The sequence below is a fragment of the Marmota marmota genome, unplaced genomic scaffold (genome assembly GCF_001458135.2).
Source record: "Marmota marmota marmota unplaced genomic scaffold, marMar, whole genome shotgun sequence".
Lineage (NCBI taxonomy): Eukaryota > Metazoa > Chordata > Mammalia > Rodentia > Sciuridae > Marmota > Marmota marmota.
Genome location: NW_026000005.1, coordinates 28,177,604 through 28,203,708, shown reverse-complemented (window position 1 = coordinate 28,203,708; position 26,105 = coordinate 28,177,604). Strand labels below are relative to the sequence as shown.

The window sequence follows — 26,105 nt, the reverse complement described above, 5'->3', positions numbered from 1 at the left end:
CCACTCTACAGCTAAAGAGAAATCACATTTTTGACACTTTAGGAAAAAGTTTAGCTTCCTATTAAAAAAAAACAAAAAACAAAAAACAAATTCAGTAGATGTACAGCCATCTCCAAGAATGTTAACACATATCTTGGTATTTGCAGAAAAGAATTTAAATTCAAAAGGACATTGAATCCTGACTATTTTTAACTAGGCAAAGCTGAAATCACAGTGCGTGTCTAACATGGACGAGACAGCTTGTCCCTTACAGAGAAATTTCATTGACAGCTCTCATTAGCAGCCTAAGGGAAGGACCTCTTGTCAAAATTTGAATTCAGAAGACAAGATGACTAGGGTATTCTCTAGGGCAAGGTAAAATTTTTAACTTAAAATGTGTGGGGGACATCACAGAGTCCACATCTAACATTGTAAGTGTTGTATTGTAAAAGTTTCACTTAAACTGCAGATGCACATAGTTTTAGACCAATACAAACCATTGCATTTAAAACATCATAGACAAATTATTTTCAGGAAACAAATAATTATTGATTTATTAAATCTAATAATAATACTTTAAATTATTCTCCATGAGTAACTAGTTATTTTGGAAATGAAACAGTTCGTGTGAGCCATTTCACTAAGCCTTGGAGAAAACAAAGTATTTTATTTTATATTTCATTTATAAATTTTAATTTAGAAATCATGAGAGTACCAATCAAGTGACTCATTACTAAGTGATCCAAAGCCAAACACTAAATCAGATTCACTTATGGCAAACATGGAAATTCCAAATTCAGTTGCATAAATCTGTTTTTGACTTTAACATTTAATCAATTGTTTGACAACTTTTATGATTTCCCAAACTAATGATTCAATCCCAAAGTGTCACACTGCCAGCATTATTTAAAGATGATTTAGAATCCTAAAATCCTGAAACTTAAAAGCTAAGTTTTGTTAATTTCCCCCAGATTTTCTAGAGAGTTATATACTTTCCTGGGACACAACTAGCTGCCCTTTTTTGGTGACAGACTTTCTCAGCCTATGTCTGCTCATCCTGTAATGTGAAGTAGACCTCAGATGTGCATTAATGGCAAATGTTTTATGAACTCCTATATTGTAATAACTTAATAGTGAATTATTTTATCTAAAGGCAAAGGATGACAGAATAAATATAAATGGTCCATTTAGACCTTCATTCAACAACTTGCTTAATGGTTGAGGGGAGGGAAACAAAACCACTTTGGACAGAGGACACTTGATATTTACCAAGATTTAAGCTCTAGTGTGACAACTTAGATCTGAGCATCCACTTATTCCTTATGACTCTTATTTATGTCTTAGAAAAATTACAAATTACTTCTCACCAAAGATCTCTTGGGTCATTTAAAAATAATTGACACCTTAGCATTAATCCCACAAATAACAGGAGTTTTCAGAAGTCATTCCATGGAATAGAAACATAGGTGGCTGCTATGAAAGAGCCATATTTCAGATCAGTCTTTTAAAATCAAAGAGCTGAGTTTTAACTTTCTGGGTTTTATGGATGGGTCTAAATAAAAATATAGTTTTATGAGAAGGAATTTTCAGTTCAGAAAACCCCTTTTCTTCCCCTACAAGCCTATGTCAAGCAAAAATCATTTTAACGTCTTGGAGATTATCTAGGAAAAAAATATAGCAAACTTCTATTTGACAAACACATTTTCTACGCTCATGGTATGCAAGAAAAAAATGGAATAACAATTACTCAAGAATATCTCTAAACCACATTTTAATCTTTCTCAATTTATTTCAACTAAAAATTTACTTGCATTATTAACATGAAATGGAGTGACTTGGAAGAGTATGATGATCTTTTCTTCTGCACACTTCACAACAGAAGAAAAATAATATATCAATCAATTGCATCATCTTCTTAAAGCTCTTCAGTACTCAAATTCCTCTAAACTCCTCATTGCTTATTAGTGCATCAAAACTTCTTAGCATGGCAACCAGAATTCTTAGCAGCTTTGATTTTTTGGATCTTCTTTCCTGTTATACTCTTTATACTTTGTATTTTGTCCAGACTACATTCCATTTCATACTTTAAGGGTCTTATTTACATTTTGTACTTCAACCCCATGTGTTCTTTATGTTATCTCTGTCTAGAATGCCCACATTCCAAGTTGAGTCTAACAGATCATCCTTCTAGGGGCAGCCTAATCAGTAATTCCAAGAAGTGGCTGGCAAAAAACGATTTTAGACTCATGGGTTTTATCCGAATGTTGGTAATTCACTTGCATGATTGATTGACTTTTCATTCACATAATGCTCATATAAGCTTGAAAAGTTGTATAAGTTAATAGTTGTATGGGTTAAAGCAATTGAAAATTAATCCGAATTATTTAAACTTTTACTAATTCTATCTGATCTTCCACCATGCTAGAAAAGAACATTGCAGTTACCTTCTGGATATTCCTTGGTGACTCTAGCAGGATTTTATCATGATAATTCTATTGAAATGATCAGTCACTGTACTGTTTTTCTACCTCTGTTTAATTATTCCTTTATAAAAACTACCCCCTAAAATGGGGTCACTCTTGGAAAGGATAGGAAGACAAAAAAAAAAAAAAATGATGTGCAAGAAAGAACAAATCTCTCTTACTGTTTAGTAAGCTTATAGACCCCATTTTGAGATAAATGAATTTGATAAAGTATAAAACAATAAGTAAAATAAACTCTGTCAATATAATGTAAGGAATTTTCAGTGACAAGCCTTTTTTTTCTTTCTTTTCCATGCTGGGTTGACTGACAAGATTTTAAACTTCATATTAATCCTCTTCTTTAGCACTATTGTAGCCCTAAGGAGATGAAAAGAATTGGCTTGGAAAGATCTTAAAATTAAATAAGGGCAAGACAATAGGGGAGAACAGAAAACAAGACAAAACAAAAACCTTCCAGTTTGCCTAGATGGCAGGGACCATGCCTGATGTTTCCCATTCCCCCTTTGTCATAGGGCACCTGGTGGTCTTGGTAAAGCTTGGTGAAAGAAGAGACACGTGAATAAAAACAGTCAATCTTTTTATCTTAAGTTTTATAGTTTAACTATGTAATGTTTTGAACAGCCAACAATAAAAAATTAAAAAAAAAGTTTTATAGTTTATAAATGTGTCTATATGTTAATTGTAGGTATTCCCAGTGGTAACTCATGATTTAATATAATAGGTAAATATCTTGTTTTGCTATAATGTAATATGTGCCTCCAGAATTAATTCTGTTTTCTTACTTGAATATAAAATTAAAAATAAACTATTCAATTAGCATGTAAAAGCCCTACAAGTGTCTGAGGATAATGCCTAAAACTTTTAAAGAAAATACAAAAAATTCCAGTCTATATTTCACTGATTGTATTTTTTCTTTCCTTCTTTATCACTCCCTCTTCTCCAATTTAAGCTCCTGTTTCAGAAATACTGCTTTTTTTTTTTTTAAACCCAACTTCAGCTTACATTTTGTGGCACAAGCATTTATAGACTCTTAGAATACCTAACTGCATGTTTTTTTGATGATTTGTAATGGAAAAATACTGTCATACTTAGTAGAATCCTGCATTTAAGAGTTTAAAGTAGTGTGAGCTTTCTACTCTCAAAGATCCATGCTGCATCAGTTATACTGATGTCCTTGCTGTTCCAGAACATTCTAGGCTCGCTTCTACCTCAGGGCCTTTGCATTTATGGTTTTCCCCACCTGAAACACTTTTTCCTGAGTTACCAAGTGGTTTATTCCTTCACTTCCTTCAAGTTTCCATTCAAATATCACTTGCTCAGGCATTTCCTAGTCATACTATCAGAAATGCAATTTCCCCTCAACATATCTCAAGCCTCTTCCTTAGCTTTGTGTTTTTTCCTGTGTACTCTTTTTAACATATTTTTCTGACATCATTTTTCTTTGTTTGCATTTCCTCCTACATCATTAATTCCATGAAGGCAAGAATGTCAGGAATTTACTGCTGCATTCCCAGTTATCTACAACATAACATGGTGCACAGTAGTTCATTTGTTCATTCATTGTATTTAATGAATAATTAACCACTTATCTATAGAACACATAATTTTATATACCTTAGTCATTTTTGTTTGCTGTAATTTTTGTCACAGCATGTGAAAATAGTAATTTAAAAGAGCTTTCTGTGCCAAGGTTTTTATTTTTCAATCATATAATAGAATTTTGAGGTGAGGTTATCCTCGTTGAATAAATGGTTAAGTAGATGTTGTATTGGTATATAACAAATATGAAATATGAAAAAAATCAACATACTTTTCAAATTTATGTAGTATACCAATACAACATATATTTCCATAGAGTATCAATATAACATTATTTGCATTGTTATTTCATTAAAATATCATTAAAGTTCAGAAGCCTCAAAATTCTGTCACATGATTACAAAAACCTGCACAGGAGGTGCTGTTAAATAAAACTGCCATTTCCATGTCATGTAACAAAAGTGACAGCAAACAAAAATGACTAAGGTATCTAAATTACATATTTTTACAGATTGGTGATTAATTATTCATTAAATAAAAATTACAGTCTCTGACTTTGTAGCTCAGCCATGAAAAGATATTAAAAGTTATCCATGCAAGGTGTGGGTAACGTGAAGACTTCTATTTCTTACTCTGTAAAATGTGAGGGTTGAATTAGGAGATGAATATCTTTGACCTCTAACATCTTTTAATTAATTCAGTGAATCCATAAGAATTGAAAGAGAGAGAGAGAAAAAAAAGCTTTTTTTTTTTCTAGAATGTAATAATATTTTTCCTAGGTTCTAGTCTAATGGATTTATCTATAGAGTTGTTTTTTTTTTTTTTTCAAAGCTAGAGCAACACTGGGAAGAATCTTTACATAAGGATGCATAATCTTTACATAAGGATGTATCTTTACATAAAAGATGGTCACTGCTCTTTCCTTAAACAAAAGTATGTTGCTAACCACTCTGGTTAGCCTCACTGACCTGAGGATGCCTGACTATGATTATGAATAAAGCAAAAATATATAGTTTACAAAGTAATCGGTCAAACCACAGACATGGCCTTGAAAAGATCATGATCTAGGCAATGAGCAGTAAATGAAAACAACCACCGTGAAATGGCTTCATTTATAATGTTCAATTATTACAAAGGTACATTAGTTGTGCTTTTTAAATATTGATCTTCATAAGCTGATGGGGTGAAAAAGCAACAAACCTGCCAAAACACATAGGATTATTCCACATATATCAAAGTACTTCTAAAAAAGCTAATTCATAGGAAAGGTAAAAAGCATTCATCCAATTGTTGCCTAGTTTCTTAAAAACTACATGTTTAGAGATAGTTCTTATCATATAGCTATTTAATCCAAGTATCTTTATTCTTAAAAAGCTAATATTAGTTGAAAATTTAGAATTAATGTAGATTGAGGAGCTAACTAGAGATAGTTTCAAATTAGTACATTTAAGATAGTTTTATCTATAACTTGAGTTAAATGAACCATATTATCTACAGTGAAACTATGACTGCATATGTTCTTTCCAGTAAAATGATTTTTTTTCAGCTGACAAGATTAATTTTAATGAATTCTATAAAGCTCATCATATCTTCAACTAGCTTATCTATTCCATTAGGCATTGATTGGCATCATTGAACTGAACCAATAAGCACAGCCTCTCTAGTAATTGAAAATTGGGCTTCAACAAAAAGCTAAAGGGCTATCAGCACAAGACCTACACATACAGAAGAGCAATAAATGTTCATATTGGTGGAAAATAATAAAGTTTCTGGATTTGGGAAATTAATGGGTTCCCACATATTGCTATTACAAAATCTGGCTCCTGCAGAAAGCACCCCTTTTCATTGCTATGACCAAAATTCCTAACAAACAACTTAAATAAGGGAAAGTTTATTTTGGCTCACAGTTCCAGAGGTCAGTCCATGGTCATCTGGCTCCATTGCTTTGGGCTTGAGGTAAGGCAGAACATCATGGTAGAAGGGCACCACAGACAAAAGCTGCTCAACTCATAACAATCATAAAGCATAGAGAAAAGAATGGGCCAGGGACAAGACACAGTCCCTGAGGACATGCCCTCAATGATCTGCTTCCTCCAAACATGCTGCACCTGCACACAGTTTCCTCCACCTCCCAGTAGTCGATTTAAATTATTCATCGATCAAATAGGCCAATCCAATGATGAGGTTAGAACTCTCATGATCAAATCACTTCCCTCTGGACATTGCCGTATTGGGGATAAAACCTTCAACACATGAGCTTTTGAAGGACATTCCAGATCCAAATCATAACACTGTGCCTTTCTCAATGATTCTGGATAGGCCAATTTTCATTGAAATACTCTATGATAATTGGGACTCACATGCTGATAGCTTTGATTTCTTTAACTATGCATTTATAGATGCTCAATTGGATAATAAAAGTCTTTAACATATTATCCTGATAATTTCTTTGGAGCCCTACCATCAATTTTCTTTCTAGTCATTCTATAAAGTAGGAGCTATAAAATTCCAGTCAAACCCTCTGGTTTAACATGCTAAAAACACTATTCAATACAGTTAATTTTAAGTAGAAGTTCCAATGTTACAATTTTATTCATAATGATTATATAGAGCTGTCTATTCCTTATCAACATAAATACATGGCCTTTGTTAATACGTAGGCAATATTAGGCAGAGAAGTAAGTGGGTGAACCATGCTCTGAATTTGGAGGAAACATAAGAAAATGGTAAAAGATATCATAGAAAATCCTTGGGGAAAAAGGAAGGAGATTCAATTGGAATCACTGAAAGATAGTAAGATGAGCTCATGGTCAGGATCCAAAATAAAAAACTCAAATCCATATCAGAAATGTAACTTCATTTCCTTTGTTCATATATGAATACAATACCAGTGAAACTCCACACCATGTACAACCACAGGAATGGGATCCTAATAAGTTATACTCCATATAGGTATATGTCAAAATACACTCTACTGTCATGTATATCTAAAAAGAACAAAAGAAGGAGGAGGAGGAGGAGGAGGAGGAGAGTAGTAACTTCAATCTCTTAAATTTAAATCCACAAAGCCATAAAGATACATTCAGGAAAGATCTGTTAGGTAATCAACTAAAATATCCTATATGGTTAAACCAATTGTTATCCAATAGTGACCAGAAGGAAAAGATGTATCATGTGATTTTCATTATATTTTATAAGCTAGCTCTCTCAGAAAGGCCCAGATTCAGCAATAAAATATAATCAGTAACTCTGTAACACCTCCAACTCCTGTGCATTTTAAGAACTGTGAGTTCATAACCTGAGGAAAGTGATATAATAATGAATGGGATTTTATTTCTGGCAGCAAATATGTGTCCATGCAATTCTTACCTGCCCCCCTTTAGGCTGGTATTTGATGTTGTCTGTTGATCCGATTTTGGATTTGACATTCTTCAGGTCTGGCAGTGGTTGGTTAATAAGCCGAAGTTGCTTGGGAGTGGCAGGAGATTTGGGAGGAGTGCGAATGATGGCGACTTTCTTCTCACTGGGCACCAGAATGGCAGACTTGGGGGTTCCTGGTGTGTGAGGAGTTCTGGGGTAGCTGGGGGTTCCAGGAGTGCCTGGGGTGCGTGAAGAGTAGCTTGGTGGGGTGCCAGGAGTGATAGCAGTTGATCCAGGGGTAGTGGGTGTTGAGGTGCCACTTTTCCCTGCTCTGCGAATTGGCTCTGACCCTGTATTAATACACAACAAACCACAGCATTAGAAAGTTCTCAAGACATCCTTTGTCCCACAGATAGTCAGAGCTCATGTGTCAAAAAATTATTTTCTACTTTTATGGTTGTTAAGGCATATAGACTGCCTTTAGCTGGCATACAATTAACTTGGTATGCGGATTCCTGTTAACTAAAGATTCTGAAGGGCATGGGGACCATTCATTCCTTTAGTAGATTCTTTCTGGGTATATATAAAACATAGAAGTCGGTATTTATATCACATAGATTTAGCCTGTTTAGAAAGATGTTCACAGAATCATGTTTCAAGGTCTCTCCCTCAGCTTATGTGGAGGAGCACTGTGAATTTTGCATTTATTGAAAGCTGTCAGACATTGTTCAAGTATATAATTTATTCCCTTTGTAAGGAAACTTATCTCAGTGCTTCATACTAAAAAAGATCTATTGATCTCTTGAAAACTTGGTTGTTCCAAGAATGTAGTCACAGTGAGCCTAGTGTTTGGTGGTATATTTCTCCTCTGCTTTCATCACTAGTTTGACAGCTTATAGTCAAATTAATAAACCTGTACTGTTAATTACACAGGATCTTTGGAGATGAATTTCTTTGCTTTAAGTTGAGCTCAGTTGCATTTTATTAGTTTACTCCTTTCCTTTTTTTGCTCCTGCTATGTAGAGCTAAGATAGGCCCAATGTCCTTAGATTATCAGGGTATCAGCTATGCTTATTACCAAATACTACAATGAAGTAATACAATAATACTTATTACCAAATATGCATGTGAACACAAATGAAACTAGAAATTCAAAACAGCACTGGTTCAGAACATTTTAAAAAGCAATGTATATGGGGATATATTTTAAAAGGCAGAGCACAGTGGTTTGAGGAAGTGGATTTATGGAGAAAGTGCCATTTTGCTTCCATGGCAACACATACAAGCATTCAAGATGCTCCTTTAGGGAGTACTTGGTGCCTTGTCTTGTCTCATCATCCTTGAAGCTGCTGTTGATGCACAATCTCAACTTCAGATATTTGGAGTAACAGTCTCTTCCCTGGACATTACAAACACTTAGATGCCCTTATTGCTAGTTTATTATTTGAATAATTAATTTTTGCTATGGTAAAAAAGAGTTCTGGTGAGGTCAAAATGTAACAAAGATTTCAAAGGATGCTAATATTTCATGAAACTAAATGGTGTTGGGCACAATTGTTCTATTGTAGGCAAAAACATTTCATGTAAAATAATAAAATTTGAAATTGGCCAATTACTATTAAATATTTAATAAAGCAAGTGATGAAATCAACTATAATGTGATAGTGGTAGCAATCTCTATCATTTTATAATGGTATCTAAATGACAGAGATATGATTCAAGTGATTCTACGGAGTATTCTCTAATACTATTTCCTCAAAAAAACAATGAAGAGACAACATTAAGAGGACAAGTTGTGAAGTTACTAGTGGACTGAAGACCAAATTCAACCATTTACTAGCTGTGTAGCATTAGGCAAGATATCTTCCCTATATGGTCAGTTTTCTTATCATTTGAATTGAGATTATTAATACCTAACCATCAGCATTGTTAACTAATTTGAGTAAAAACGTATCTTGAGAGCCTTGCATCTATATGTGCTTAGTAAATGGCAGCTTTTTTGTTGTAACAGAAAAATGTTTAGGAAAATAATTTGAATCCATGTTTTGCTATAACCTATAAATATGTAATGATTGGGCATTACATAAATTGTTATAATTGTCATCCTGTGCTATCAATTTAAAGGAATTGAAGCTATTGGCACAGAACATGCTATGCTTACTGTTCATTTGGAATACAAATTCTTAACAAATTGAGCAAGATTGTGGGTTTTGATTTTTGACTTTCCACTTAAATTTTAGGACTTGGAATTCTAATGAGTGTTCAGTCCATATAGATGTATATTTTTAAAATTCCTGCTGTTTTTCTCTCTTCATTACTTCTTTATTATTATTATTTTTAAAAATATTTTTAAAGTTCTAGATGGATACAGTACCTTTATTTTATTTATTTTTATGTGGTGCTGAGGATCAAACCCAGTGCCTCACACATGCTAGGCAAGCGCTCTGCCACTGAGTTACAATCCCAACCCCTCTTTTAATTACTTCTTTAGAATTTTCTTTTTTTTCCCCTAAATTTGAAACAAGAGACAAAAATGTATTCTTAGAAAAATGACTTTATCTCAATATTAGTTAATAGATAAGAAGCTAATTAGTTCATATTTCCTCTATCGATTGTCTTCTGGTATTCTGGAACCATCTATAAGCAAGAATTTTCTGATTCTTAGGACAAAGATCATCTGTTCTTAATGCATGTTTATTTGAGCACTGTAAAATATAAATACACAGTAAGCTCTTTTTTACTTAAAGGATATTTTAAAAATGATTAAAAAGAAAGCCAAACCCAAAATAAACCTACTAGTGGTCCGCCGCGCTGAAGAGGAGATGGAACTGTTGAGAGAGAAGGAATTCTCATCTCTGTCTCCTGATACTCCTCGGCGAGGAGGCAGAATGGAGGAAGGTCTCGGGAGAGAAGAGCGCTTTTCTGGGCTCTTGGTTACTCCATCCTGATTTGGGAAAACAAACAGACATTGCCTTCTTGGGAATTTTTATTTTAATTATGAGAAGTGATTACATCATTTGGGTTATTTTTCCTGCTGTACTGATAGACCTATTTCTTTTAGTATGCACTACCAAATCCCACATAAGCATTTCTACTTTAAAACTAAAAAAGAGTTCATATTTGTCCAGATGTTTTACGAAAATATGTTATTTTGGAGTTAACTCTAAAAACTAATGTCAAGTTCAAGTTCTAAAAGATAATATGTCTAAAACAAATTTACTCAAGCAATCTTCAGTAAGTTGCTAATTTTACTGAAAAATCTTCTTTAGCATGATAAAATTTGAAAGGACTGGCAGAGGGTATGGAATGCATAATATTCCCAAGAAAGACCACCACCATATATTGTGCACATATAAGACAGGAACTCTAGCATATCACATCCATTTATGGTTTCATTTTCATCACAAAATATTATGCACATATTAAAGTTAAGGGAACAGGTTTAATGAGTTAATGTAATTTTTTTTTTCAAAATCACAAAGTTCACAGTTTTCAGAGGGGATATTAAACCCTAATGTGTTGGTGGCAAGTCTAAACAGTCTACTATATTACATATGACACAGTTTTTGTTATTAGAATATATAACATTGTCTATCACATGTCATATTACATTTAATAGATTGAATTTTGCTTTGTTAGTTTGTATTTAATTTTTATAAGATAATCAAATAAATAATAAATAATAATGGACAGTATATTTAGAAAAAGGAACATTTTTCTTTTACTAGTAAGCCATTTATTACATTTTTTCAATTGTATTTAACAGGATCTACCATTTATATGTCAAATACTTAAAAATTTTACATCTTTGCTTTCACACATTTCCTGAATTATGTCATATAATCTTCCCAATTTATTCCTTTCTGCACCTTTTATTGACTTGCTGCCTTACCTTGTTCCCTGATTCTGAGTGTGGCAAACGGTCTGTGGAGCCTGCTGAGGTGGGCTGTATTAAAAAACTGTCAGAAAATGTAGCCCTTTTGGTCGTGCTAGGGCAAGCTGAGCTGTATCTTGGGGACTTTGTGCTACCCTGTGAAGCAGGAATCTTTGACAAGGTAGAATTCTAGCCATGAAAGAAAACAAACAAACAAACAAAAAAGGTACAAAATAAACCAAAGTATGAAGGAAAAGGAAAAAAAAAATAATCCCACACATACAAACATATAAGAAATTAAATGTCTACTTTTAATAAAAACACAAGATAAATGATTAAAAGCAATAATGGAGATGTATACTTATATGATAATGAGGGATTTTCAGTGAACACCTAGGCTGGAACTAACTCAACAGTATTTATTTAAAAAATGTCTATTGTTATTAACATAAACATAATGCTTTGATTTTATATTCATCAGGACTAGAACAGGATTTATGTTATTTGCTTTCCTCTACTTTCAAATATTGAGATTATTTATGGTTGGTACATAATAGAGGCACAAGAATGATTGTTCAATAAATGGTAAGTAGGTAGATGGATGGGAGGAGAGAAGAAAGAATGATACTGCTCAAATATGGAGGACCTAGCTTTGTGAAATTCTGAGAGCAAAGAATTGTGTTTGATTTAATACAGAAATTTGTAATTTCATAACTCTACACAGAGAAACCAAAGATCTGCCTTGAAGTGAAAATGTAATCAACCTCATGAAAGAGAGATAAGAGGGACCCTTCCCGGAAGAAGGATGCTGATGTTGAAATCTCCCACTGTTTAAGGATAGAGTTTGGCTCTGAAACAAACAAACAAACAAAGAAACAAAATATGAGCACACTTGTTTGGTGTGGGTTACTCTTGGTGGGTAGAGACATGGGAAGCCCTCCAAAGCTGTGTAGCCACCTATCTTCTGAGTAAATAGTTCAGGAAAAGAACACAGTTTCAAGGTGTTCTTGTCTCTGAAAGAGACTTGTGTTATTCTGAGGAGCCAATTTTAGAAAGTTTGTGGAAACAACTTCCACTGTGCAATTATGCAGTCATACATTTATAATTACATTTGTAAAGTATATTATTTTCAGTGAATTTACTGTAAAAGTGCACATTAAAGTAACTTCTGCTTCTGTGACTTCTGGAAGAATGAGGAAATAGAATCCCCAAGGGTCTTCTCATCTGATGAGTGAGTGAGAGTTGGCACAATGGCCAACTGTTTGGAATTTGTGTGTGTGTGTGTGTGTGTGTGTGTGTGTGTGTGGTGCTGGGGATTGAACCCAGGGCCTTGTGCCGTGAGGCAAGCACTACCAACTGAGCTATGAAATTATTAACCCTAGAAATTATTAACTGCCAGTATTCTTGTAAGTGAAATCACTACCAGAGATTGCAGTAAGAACCCCTAAATCATAAATCCCACTTTTCAAGGATGTACTGCCAATAAATAAATTTTTTAAAAATAAGCCTTAACATAGGAAGAATATTACAATGGTAATTAGCAAAACCCCTTATATCAATTTAAAGTATGATGTTAAGTAGATATATTTTGGGTTATTTTAAAATGATTTTTATATATAGGTATTTCATTTATGAGAATATGGATAAAATATTCTTTACGAATTTGATGTGCAAGGTCTCCAATAAATCCATAGGTCCCACAATAGCACCACATTTGGAAAATACCTTAAGAGTCTGTTGAAATTGTTCCTCTACTCAACACAATGAAGGTGTACACACAATCCATATCTTGATTACATTTAAGAACTTGAGTACGTGTTTGGGGACTGGTAATAGAAAATATTATTTTAAAGATTGAGAAAATTTATTTTCAGTTATCTGCTACATTGAATTCATCAGAAAAAAATTGTTCAGTTTATATATAACAAGCTCATTTTATGAGTGAAACACAAATTGGGGATCAACTTCTAGTACAGAATTATCAAGATTTTTTTATGTACAGAAGTCACTCTGTGAAGCTAAAAATTCTAAAAAGGAAAGGTAGCACTGAAGAGATGCCTCACAAAATCCACAAGACTTAATATATAGCTGTTGATAGTACCTGAGGGGTCTGCAAGTTTGAGTGGGTTGGATGAGTGACTTTTGGAGACAGTGGTGTTGGCAGGCCACATGTCTCCTGAGAGAGTCTTAAGAGTACAGAGAAGAATTACAAAATCAAGGAGATTATTATCTTTAAATAATTAATTTCATTCAGCTCTTACAAAAATAGCAGAGAAAGCTGCAATTTTTAAGTTTTAGCCTCCACAGCTACTTTAACAGAGACATAAGCATGCACAGATTGCACAAATCACTTCTTTGCAGACTGAGTACCTTGAGTGGGAAGTGTAATTGGGTCTACAAAAGTCGTTCTTTTATGATTGATCCTACCCACAAAAGACTGAGTTTTGAAAATGTGATCCAGGAAAGGAGGAGGAAGTAGTTGGATTGCCCCTAATTAAGAAAGTCAACTAAGAGTGTTAGCAATTACCACCACCACCAGAAAACCAAATGAAATAAAGGGTGGGCCAGGTTCATAATAAGAACAAGCAACAAATCACAATTGTTTTGATGCATGTACTGAATATCAGAGATAAATGGAAGTTAATCTTGGGGTTTTAAGAAGAGGATGAGAGGGGCTGGGGAGATAGCTCAGTTGATAGGAAACCTCACATGCACAGGGCCCTGGGTTCAAACCCCAGCACCACAAAAAAAAAAAAAAAAAAAAAAAAGAGGATGAAGTATTATTAGGTGGGAAAAAAGAGGATGATGAATGAGAAAAAATAAAATGACAGATTTATCTCTCTTCTTCAGAAAGGTAAGATGGGTGTTTACAATTGAAAAATAAATTAGTTTTCTGTCAGATAATGTATATAATTTCTGTCCCAAGCAAAAGTATATACATGTTTATCCTGGCGAGTTATTTGCAGACTAAGGGATTTGAAAGTTTTCTAAAAGTTGTCCAAACAATGCCACTTACAATTTTTTTCCTAAATGAGAAAAACTTAGACTTGTTTTTTTCTATATCTGCTTCTGACAGTGTCAGCTTTTAAATAATAACAAAAATAATGACTAACAATTATTGTTATTTATTGAATGAACAATGTGTTCTAAGCAATCTACCATGTACTGTTTTATAAAATTACTATATCTAATTTTCATAACTAAATTATGATATAAAATTTTTACCACTCCCTTTATTTTTTAAAACATTAAAGCATAGGAAGAAAAAGAATATAGAGATAATAAATATTCTAGATTTGGATGTGACAACTCATAGTTCTCTGTCAGAAAAGAAGATAAAGAGATACAAATATTAAAATCACATTGTGCTAAAAAATAAAGATATTTGCCAAAGCAATATAGGCATTCTGTTAGCTTCCATGCTTCAGGAACATGTCTGCAAACATTTATACAAAAATAAAATATTTTCCTTCAGCAAAGACCCTCTTTCAAGATAATTATCAAAAGTTTTGCCATTGTTGGAAATGAAGCACTATTTTTCACAATAAACAAAAAATAGAAGTCTAAAATCTTATCAGTTTTTAGAAGGTCACACTAATAATTGTGATTTAAATATCACATATGATTGCAAGACCAAGAATGTTGAGATAAGTTTCTAATTAACATCCTTCAAATTATTGTAATTTTAGGGTTTCATTAGTAGCCCTTTAATCTTTTTTTCCTTCCAGTCATAAAGGATCAAAAATATTTCATGTTGGTTTGGGTTTTTAATATATGATTAAAAATCTAAATCCAAAAATTCTCCAAGAAAAAGTACAAAAGATTTAAAAAAAACACATGAAGAAATTAAACATCACAAACAGAACCAAATTAAAACAATAATGTATTTATCTCCATAATTTAGCAAGTAAAAAAACACTATAACATTAACAATATTAAGAAAAACTGAAATACAACATTTGTCTTGAAACAGTCATTTCACTGGTAGGAAATTATCCAAAGAAAATGAACTTGGCTAAAAAGGCACTATGGCAATATTTTAAGCCTAACAATAAAAAATTAGTTTGAATGTCAATAATAAGAAATTGGTTGAGGATATCATTGTAAATAAATAAAATCCAATTTATATAGTCATTAAAATAATTATAGGCATGTAAGAACTTATTTTTATTCATTAATTTAAAAATTAATAGATTTTTCTTTTTGTTATTAAATCTATAAATGTGCAGAAAAATTGAAGATATTACATCAAAATGGGAACTGTAGATATCTTTAGGTAAAGGAATTATAATTGACTTGTACTTCTTTTTGCTCATCAATATTATTTCATTTGGTCTTATTTCTTATTTCATAATAAAAGCAATGAAAATATTATAAAATACTGTTGACTAGAATGGTTTGATTTGATTCTATGAAAAATAAATGAATTGTTCTTCCCCAATTCTGCCAAGTCATTGTGTGGCTTTATATGTTTTCATCTTACTAATAAAGAGACAGCCCAGCTGTGTCCTCACTAACTATTATCACATATCATTCTGGAAGACGTTAATACTTACCTGTATGCTCCTGAGGATCATTCTGGATGAGCAAACAGTATAAAATGGCACTTAAAAGTAAATGTCTAAGTCTAAAGAATATCTAAAATTATTAAGAAACTACAGCCAATACCAAAGGAACTTTAAATGAAGAACAAGGAAAAACTAAAGTTACTCACAGAGACCTTGTCCTTCGCCTGTTTGAAAACACTGGGAGCCTGAGCTGATTCACCACTGGCTGCTGTTGAAAAGAAAAAACACAAACAAACAAACCTAAACTTAGTGGCTAAAAATCACACAAATGCATTTTTCATACCTTTTGGATACTCTGTTGTGTCAACAGACCAATGCAGAGCAAAGTTGTGTTTTGAGGATTCAGTAATGTAAAAACCTGAATAACAATAGTGTCTCCAACTAGAGGGTGTGCTAAATTTACACATCCTAGTGTCTACCAAAGCACAGGTTAGCACCAAAGCATAGATCATTTTTTTATGGGTTAACAAAGTACCTTTGAATCGGTACTACATGAGGATATTCTTGGGACTAGTAGTTACAAAACAGCAAGGTGAATGCTGCAGAGAAGGAAAAGAAAGATGATTGACTTGTAGGGTTGGCCAATAAGGTTGCTTAAGCTATGTGAAGCTCTAATACCAAAATAATACTGCCTCTAAACTGTCATGGTCATTCCAGCCCCTTTCCCTATGCACCCCTTCATTTTACAATATGAATGACATATACTTGTTTGATATAAAAATACACCACATAAGAAGGGAAGAAAAATAGCTTGTGAAGAACAGAAAACATGAGAGGAATTTTAAGTTTAGTAAAAATACAGAATATGTTCTACACATGCACTTCCTGTATGAAATCATTACCACATCTGTTACTGTTGTTTCTCTTGCTGTGTTTTACACTTCTGGTTTCAATTTTAAACTCCATCTCTTAAGCAAACTTTCTGTTGATGACTTACCTGACTTAAATATCTCATGATTTAAGACAACACTTTGTGTTTTGGATAACCATCCACATTTGCAAGATACGCTCAGAAAATAAAATATTCAAGCTTGTGTTTACTTCCTCAATTTTCATTAGTAAGAGCTTATCCTCATAAGCTCTCCAAATGAGTGAGTCCCAGAAAGATTTCTTAAGCTATGTGGTGCTCTAAAACCAAAATAATAACTGCCTACAATGTGCTTTATGTATGTAGGCCTGGCTGGCAAGATTATTCACAGATTCTAAAGCTGATTAAAAAAAAAAGCAACATTAAAAAGGATGCCTCCCTATTGCTTCTATAGCATCTTAAATTACTGTGGCATGTCTATATAGTTTGCTTCAAATCAAAGTCATTTATGTTTGATACATGCTTTCTGCCAGAAGATTTTTATATTTGACAAGACTAAGCAAAGATTCTAATTAGTCCAAAGATCTTAAATTTCCTTTAAAAATGAATTAAAAAGATAGTTCATTTTCATGGTAAACTGAGTACCAATGATATGTAGACACTATGAAAACATTTCTCATTTCCTCTGAAATTCCACAATCCTGATGACATCTTAAATCTTTACAGATAAGATATAGGGTTTTTAAAATGCCAAAATCAAAGGATTCTGCTTGTCCAAGTATTTGTCTAACTGGAAGAAAAATTCCAAGTTTGATGAGGCTAAAAACCTGAGAAAGTGCACTAAATAAGATGTAAGGTAGATATTTAATGTCAATTTCGAATTCCTAACTTAAAGGCATTCTTTATCCTAAGCCTATCAAGGTTTGTGTATATAGAAGTCTTCCACTTTCAAATCCTGCCTTAGACACTTGTTCTTAATAGAAAACACGGTAAGAATCCTGTGTGGAGAATACAAATACAAAACACTTGGGATTTTTAGTGGCTGTCATAAAACCATCAATTATCTTGCTTTTCTTTTTCTTACATACTAATGCTGCTCCTAACCTTTCAAGACATCTTAAGGTTTATACGGAGACATTTATGATGTATAATGAAAAGGAAAACACTTCTTTCTGAACCAGTAATCTGAGATTGTGCAAACTATTTTATTGTCAAGATTACCCTAGCATAATTATACATAGAAAATAAATATTTTTCATTGAAATTGAGAAAAAAGTTTGCATTATAGATATTTGTATGGGGTTTTGTTATGATTTCTAACATGTTTCACTTCTTAAAACTTAGTAAATTTGCATATTTGCAGAAGAAATAGAATAAATAGGAAGCAAAATGAAAATAAACTTAAGTTTATTTCGAACTTAAGTTCCTCTTAAGGGGGGAGGTGCATTTTGGATAAATACATTTAAGAAAATCCCAATGACAAAATGTCAACATATAGTACAGTAGATTGAAAGGCTTGTTAATTTTGGATATGAATCTTATAGGATTGCCAGATGATTTAATTTTTTTTCTTTTTTTTCCATTTAAAGCAAAATAACTTTGCACACCACACATCTATCCCAGATTTGCTTTTTGTTTTCAGTGTCTAAATCACTGCATATTCTTGGTGGTTTTCAGTAAATTCATCAACATCAGTAACAGATTTGGCAGTAACAATGTAGAAAATAGGACAAATATATATGGACTTAAGCATGAGGGAGATAAATAAGCAAAATAATGAGAATGCATACCACGGTTAAATTCATCGCCATCGTCTAACCAAACACACAGAATGAAAATAGGAATCCCCAGAACGTGACACTAGAGCACAATGCCAAGATACAATCACGCACTGTTATGTCTGAGCATGACAAAGAAACAGATGGTCATGACCTCTTCTGCAGGGAGGGAAAAAAAAAAGAATAATGATACAAGACACTTAATAGCAAAATCGTTCATGACTACTGAGATTCTTGGAAGAAAAACAAAATGAAGAAGCTGCTACAGTAATGAGATTAAAAAAAAATACATGTCTATGTTTGCCAGCCACATTGCAGAATTGAACAGTCACCTGTCGTTTTCCGCTTAACACAGGAGAGATGAGTTGGTCTAGTATATTTGATAGCAGGTTTTAAAATGAATTTCCTGGAGGGAGAGTGGGCCTGAACTTCTGTTTTTTTAGCAAGTTCAGCCTTCTTATAAACTGCTATGAATAAGAAAACACAGAAAGCATACCATCAGGAAAAAAAATTAACATTTGGAATGAAACCAAACGAAAATTTCATCAATCATCGATTACCACTGTTAGGCAGTTTCTTCTATAAAAGAGTAATAATGAAATACTTCAAACACAATTTTAAAGAAGTGATTGTTAAATGAACCTTTTTTCCTTCTCACTTCATCCCGGGAGACTGTGCTAGGTTCCTTTTTAGCTATTTTTCTTTCAGGAGTGGAAATTCTGCCTCTCCCAGTTTTAAAAGGCTTTTCTTTTCTATGTTTCTCGAGAGATGGTCTCCGAGCTTCCTTTTCAGCTTTCTCCTCTTTAGGAATAGTTTCTAACTGTTCTGTCATGATGCTTCTATCATCATCTGCGGATCAAAGCAAATCATGACAACAACAACAACAGCGAGAAAATTAGTAACAAATGTACAAGATCCTTTGCATATTTAACAAAATGCAAATAAAGAGATAAAGAGATACTTAAAATGTTTAAAGTGGGAAAAAAAAATCCCAATAGGTTATTGAGTTTAATTTGGGGTTAGAAAATTAAAGCAAAATGAAACAAAAAGACCAAAAGCACACCTTGAGTATCCACCCAGAGGCTGTCAGCATCCATAATGGAGTCATCGATGGTGGTCTCGTCTTTGTAATCGTCGTAGGTTTCTGTCTTATACTCTGAAAGTCCGATTTCTTCTCTCTCTGGGGAAGCTGGAGCCTCTGGGGAGCCATCCTTAGGTTCTGCCTGGGCTTCTGCTGCCACTTTTATTTCCAGCTCCTCTTCATCACGAGGGGATGGTCTCCTTTCCACCTCGTGCTGTTCTAGGGCTGCAAAACGCACACTGTGGGACCCTGACTCTCCTTCATCAGTTGTGGTTTGCACTACGGTGATGAAATCATCCTCGATGGTCACCACGGACTCAATCACTCCTTTATGTTCACCTGGGCAGGTCTCTACAAATTCCTCCCTGACACCTGGGATGCCCAGGTCGGTGATCTGGAGGGTGTCTGAGCGGAAGAGCAGCTTATCATATTCGCCCCGGGCTTCTATTTCTTCTTCCTCAGCCTCTGCTGGTTCAGACACAACAGCGGCTTCAAGCAGGGGTTCGGCAACATCGGAGGGCGTGACTGATATATCAGGGGTCTCTTTGCTGTCCTCCTTTGGCAGCTGAATAAATTCCATCTGGACCTCAGCTTTCTCCTCTGCGGCTAAGTCAGCCTCTGAGACAGCAGGGGGGCAGGGTATTTCCACGGACAATTTGATGGCGACTTCATCTTGAATTAGAGATGATTCTGGAGATGTTTCCTTTTTGCCCTCATCGGGTTTCAAGGACTCCATGGTAAGGCTTTCATGCTCCCCGCTAGATTCATAGGATTCCTCTTTGTCTACAGCTTCCTGGTGCACCAAGTCAGGCTTGGCCACCTTCTCTTTGACTTCTGTTTCATTAACTTTGGCAACTTCTTTCACATGGCCAGCCTCAATACCCAGGAATGCCTCTGCCTCCTGTGGCACTTTGGATGAAGGCACCAGCTCCTGTGCAGCCTCCAATTGAAGTTCTGTGGTCTTTCCATCATCAACATTCAGCCCTGAAGCCATTTGTCCAAAGTCACTGACTTTAATATCGAATTGGCCCTGGTCAGCTTTCTTCGCAGTGAATTCAGGTCCTTGTTCAGCCTTTTTGGATGATTCTACCTCAGCTACCTCTGGCACTGTACTAAGACCTTTCTCCTCTTTCTCTGATGATACCTCTTTTGATATTGGCAGTTCTTGGGCAGAAGCTTGTTCATGGGTTAGCCCTAATCCAAATGTCTCCACTTTACCACCAGCCTCTTCTGTCTCCTTTGCATGTTCTTTTAAATCGGCATGTTCTTCACCCTTTTCTAATACTGTATCCAGCTTATCATTAGCTTTCCTCTCCTGATCAAACTCTCGACCCAGTCCTGCCTTGTCACCAGAGGTAGAAGGGGATGCTTCCTTCTCAGCACTGAACTCATCTTTGACTCTTCCGGCAGCTGCCAGTTTTACTTCGATCAATGAAAGGTCTGTGGCCAAATCTCTTCGAACTTTATCATCAGTTCCTTCATAAAAAGAACCGCTCTCTCCTGACAAATTCTCACTGTCTTGGACAGGTGATGGGAGTGGGACTGTGTATTTGTTGAACACACAGTAGCCCAGGTCTTCGAGCTGACTGTCTGTTTTCACAACGACATGGTTTTCATCAGTTACGGATGGCAAGCCAGTACTGCTCTCCTCCACCACAGTCTCAGATGGAACTGATTTCCTCCTGGCCACCTCAGCATCTGCACTCACAGAAGCTAATCTTGACCTTGTGCCTGCCAGATCTAGCATTTCAGGTAGGTCAGGGGCCATGACAGTACCATTTTTGTAATAATCTTTGGCTAGGAAAGGGGACTCACAGGTGGTCTCAACTTGAGTAGTTTCCTCTCCAGTAGTTTTCTCATCTTGTATTTTTTCTTCTTCATCTTTGCTTTCTATTGGGAAGGAAGGGGCTTTCTCCATTGCAGGTGTGGTAGCTGGAAGATAATCGTCTCCTTCATCCATGCTTCCGCTTGTGTTGGTCAGAATATCAGAAGCCAGAGGAGAAAGATCATGACCCCGACCAAAGTTAAATCCAAGTGCTATGGAATCCAGGCAAGACATCGGCAAATTGATCGACATGCTTCTTTGTTCTATTGCAGACCTACCACCAAGTCCTAAACTTCTACTAAGAGTCAGATCATCCTTATTCTTGCTGTGGAGGTCCCGTTTCTCTCCATATACTTTTGGATCAATAGTGAACATTCTTTCTTGGGGAGAACTGGGTTCTTCAGGTACTTCGGGCGGATAACTCTGGGCAAGAGTGCTGTACCCGGCTTCTTGTGCTGGAGCACTGGGCTGGGATTCTTTTTCTGCTTGAAATTCCTTGTCACCATTTTGATGCTTGGGAGACACTGTATCAATAGACTCACGGGCACTTTCTCTTGTGTCACTTAGTTCGTAATAATCGCTACCCAGCTGAATGCTTTTTGTCGCTTCCTCTTTCAAGGCAGAGGTTTCAAAGTACTTGGACATTCCTGACTTATCTTCATAAAATGGCATGCCAACCTCAGCTGATGTCGCAGCCTCGACTCCTTCAATCTTATGGTCTTTGTCAGCAACTTTCTCTTCAAAAAGTTCCTGGGCTGCACTCTTCTCACTCAGTGCAGCTGGTTCTGGCATGACTTTTTCCAAGGTCTTAGAGGTCATGGTGGAATCGGTAACTGCAGGGAAGGAGTCGTCTTTCAGCACACTTATGGTATGCTCCTGGTCTTTCTGTTCTTCTTTTGAGAAAGTGTACTCTGTGGAGGTCTGAGTTACACCTGTTTCTTCATCTCTTGATTTTAAGGGTTCAATCTCTTTTGGTGCAGCCTCTTTGTCAGAAACGATAGTTTTATCTTCATGCTTTGGCTGAGGTTCCTTTTCAAAAAGTGTAGGTTCCTGTCCAAAGGTGGTGAAAGTCTCCTTTTTCTCTTGTTTTATGCCCTCCCCCTCTTCCCCGAAAATTTTCTCTATGACAGATTCTTCCACAACTGGAAAGTGAGCATCTCTGGGTGAGGAGGGGATTGCTTCTGAGGCTGGTGTTTCTGCCATTTTGTCAGGTTTATCTTTTTGTGGCTCTTCAACATCAGAACTATCTTTGGCAGTAGCTGGGCCACTGGTTTCTTGTAGAGACTTTTTGTCATCTGGTTGTAAGAGGACAGGGGCAAAGGGTGTTGCTTCTGTTACTATTTCATTCTTCATGACATCTACAGGAAGAGTGAAACTTCCTGCTTGGAAAGGACTTGGCATGGGAGAATCAAACTGCTTCCCCTCCCATCTTGGGATATCTTCGAGTACATCTTTCTCTCTCATGGGTGTCAGAGGGCCAGGAGATATTGGAGCAGCTAAACCCCACTCATCCTTTTTTGTTTCCATTGGCATTTCAATGAACCAGTCTTTTTGCTCTTTTGGAGCTGGAGGCTCTGCAGAGAGGCCAATGCCGGGCACTACTAGGCTTGGTTCTGTCTTCTGCTTTATGTCTTCGAGGCTGTCACCAAGAGGGTGCCCAAACAGAGCAGGAGGTACCTCATCTCCTTCTGTTCTTTGCATGTCCTTTATCTCAGAGGAAATTTCAGTTGTCTCTGGCTGAGGAACTAAGGCAGCATGTTTAAGGTCTTCACCAGGCTTACTTTGTGTCTTTGACTCCTTTTCCTTTTGGTCTGAAGGCTCAGCTGTAGAGGGAGTCAATGCCTGTTGATCGGGAAACTCCATCTTCGAGGCTGTAAGTAAATCTGAAGTAATCGGGTTGATTTTTAAGCACATAATAGGCAAGGGCTTTCAGGCAGTAAGCTTAAAATTATATTCTGAAATGGCAAATGAATGGTAGGGCAAAAGGAAAAAACTAGAGACCATGCAAGCATGCTACCTGTTCAAAAGTCAACATGAAGATGTCAGGACTGAGATCTGTGTGTACTATAACTAAAATGAACTCCTGTTGTAAGTGATGCACACAGGAATTATAAGAAGGGTTTAGTTCAGCCTACTCACTCTTGTCTGGTGTCTCTTAGACATTATGCCATGTGCCTTATAATAGAAAATTTGTGTGCCTTCCATAGATAAAAGTTACAGATTACTGCATTTTGAGTAAGTAGCTATTGTTAGTGTACAAAAGGATATATATGAAGAACTAAATATGGATAAGGATTGATTTCTAGAGAAATTTTTCTTAGGTTTCCTCATTGGAAAGTAATTGGCAGTCCTTAGGCAGAAGGTCAAGTAATCCTAATGATATGTATATTAATAGTTTCAGATAACTTGATCAACAAATGCCAGGACTGATTTGGGGGGCATTAAAAAGTTCCTGGTATAACATTTAGAAATCATCTGGGGTTCAATTTAAGGAATATAACCAAATATTTGCTGTCAATTTGTATGACATGTCTTAAAAATTGATAAGCCAGTTTCTGCCACATTCATAATTTTTAATTCTTGATCATTACTTAGTCTATATGGTAGATATAAGAAAATCTAAATTATACCAACATTGGGAAGTCAGATGAGTAAAAAAATTTTTTTCAATAGAATCAACTATTAAAATATCTTTCTCCCTATGGTCAGGACATCATTTCCTGGGACATGATCAATGGTCAAGCATTGACCAGTATCGACTTTAGTGGTTATTTTCACAGAAGATGAATGACACATTCTTATTTTTATTTATTTATTTATTTTTTGTCAATCCAAAAGCCTTCAAATCCCATTGTGTTTTAAGAACAAAGGCATTTTTCTGTGATCACTAGAGCTAAATGTAGTTATCTGGAAAAGATTAGGGGAAAAATCATAAAATTCAATCATCTCTTGAAGAGAAAGTGTATTTATTGATCATTACTTTATATACTTGTGTGTCTTGATGTAATAATAGAAAATTGTGTGAACTTGTAATAAATGTTATATGGATGAAAACTCAAGAAGGATGGGGGTGATCAAAGGGGCTGACTGTCATGGAGAGAAAATAACATGGAAAGCATCAGTAGGAGCTCTTAAGGAAACCAAACCAGTATTCGTTGAAGCACAAAAAATATATAGCACTTTGTGGTTGCAAACAAAAGCGATTCTGTCATTAAGCCTCTATGTGCCAAAACCCAACTTTACGATTTGAAAGAAAAGCATATGAATTGCTGTCCCAAAAATAAAAAAACAAAAATATACATGTATTAGCAATGTGACTGGCAAACACTTGAGATGAGGAGGGAGGGTAACTCAAAAGCTCACACAGCATCGTCAGCCTGCGGCAAAGCGTATTGTATCATGGCAAAGGACAACCAGGAATCTGCGGCAGCAGGGGAGAACCGTGCGGCCACACAGCACCTGTGCAAGCCACACTCTGCTCATGAAGCCTGCAACAGCGGTCTGGAGATCATGAAAAGACCCAGCGATGAAACAGCAAATAGCGTTGGAAAGGCATCAGGTTGGTAAGCGCTGGCGAGATCACTTGCAACCAAACACATGCAAATCCCGGGAAAACACACCTTCCTGGGCAGAGGAAGGGGTTTTTACTTCTGGAGACACCTCCTTGGCCTCTTTTACACTTTCCTCATGCAGAGCCCCTGTCAGGGCACTCTCTTCGGGAACTATCTGGGCCTCCGCACTAGACTCCACTTGGCCCTCACTGAGGCCCTGAGGTTGGTCTGAGGACTTAGCAGCCCCACACACTTTCCCAGGAAGAGCAGCAGGTTTCTCTTCCTCAGGCATGGGACCCTCTAGTGTTTCTTCTTCTTGGAGATGAAAAAAATGTTGACATCATGACCACAGAACAACACATGAAAGGACAGAAATACTGTTTAAGGACACTTTCAGCTCCACTGGGATGACCTTCCCAGGAACTTCAGGGAGGTTTTCTTTTGCCATTTGGATGAGCAAATTGAGAGTCGAATGCAATACACTTTATGAACTCATTGGGAAATTATGATGTATCAACTGCTAATGGTGATGCCTTTTAAAGTCTCATTAAAAGGCTATTTATTTTAAAATTTGAGAGCTGAAAGCGTTTTGTTGATTGATTAACCTTTAGTGGCAATGATGGTTAAGTTGCACGCATGTGGAAAGCTTGCTGGAAATAAGAGATGGTGCTGCCAGGTAACAGATGGTTATGAAAAGACAGATGTATTGATGTACTGAAGAAAAGCCTTTAAATTTGTTAAACATATGCGGTTTTCTCCAATGCAGGAAGCCCCTACATCCTGATTGGTTTGTTTAAAATGTGCAGGCTTTGCTTACGGAGTCTTGGGAAAGAGAAACAAAGGCCTTCCAATAGCCAACCAATTATCTTAACAGGTTCATCAAAAAGTCCATCAAAACTATTTAAAATATATTTCATTTTTCCATCATAAAAGACTATTAAGTTTTCTATATTAATATTAATATATTACTATTATGTTATCCTCACTGAATTATACAGTGCCTGAGAAAATGAAAAATTTCAGGAAGCAAAGAATTTTGAAAGACAAAGTCAAGATAAAATTTACATCATATTACTTATAAAAGTCTTTCTCTGGTACACAAGTGTTATATTGTTTAACACCTGGAAATATCAATAATGTAGTTCATGTGTAGCTTTCATTGACACTAAGAAGAAAAATGTACATATTAGTAATAAAACCTTATTTCTATAATTCAAAACAAAATTGACAAGAAAAGATAATGGAGTAGTAACCAAATT

At 35.4% G+C, this 26,105-nt stretch overlaps 1 protein-coding gene across 36 annotated transcripts in view; it reads right to left on the bottom strand.

The window, feature by feature from the left end:
- The window catches only part of Map2 (microtubule associated protein 2), a 288,875-nt gene that overhangs the window by 11,240 nt on the left and 251,530 nt on the right, over window positions 1-26,105 (bottom strand). For 10 of the 36 annotated variants that reach the window (XM_048808433.1, XM_048808437.1, XM_048808436.1 and 7 more), the window contains 8 exons: window positions 24,916-25,161; window positions 19,453-23,178; window positions 19,032-19,238; window positions 18,722-18,856; window positions 15,950-16,011; window positions 11,254-11,424; window positions 10,158-10,305; window positions 7,371-7,711 (listed from right to left, as the gene is read on the bottom strand). In XM_048808433.1, coding sequence (XP_048664390.1) covers window positions 7,371-7,711; window positions 10,158-10,305; window positions 11,254-11,424; window positions 15,950-16,011; window positions 18,722-18,856; window positions 19,032-19,238; window positions 19,453-23,178; window positions 24,916-25,161 — 5,036 coding nt within the window. The remainder of the gene's footprint in view (window positions 1-7,370; window positions 7,712-10,157; window positions 10,306-11,253; window positions 11,425-15,949; window positions 16,012-18,721; window positions 18,857-19,031; window positions 19,239-19,452; window positions 23,179-24,915; window positions 25,162-26,105) is intronic. The other 26 variants (XM_048808445.1, XM_048808449.1, XM_048808446.1 and 23 more) reach the window with 21 other exon arrangements.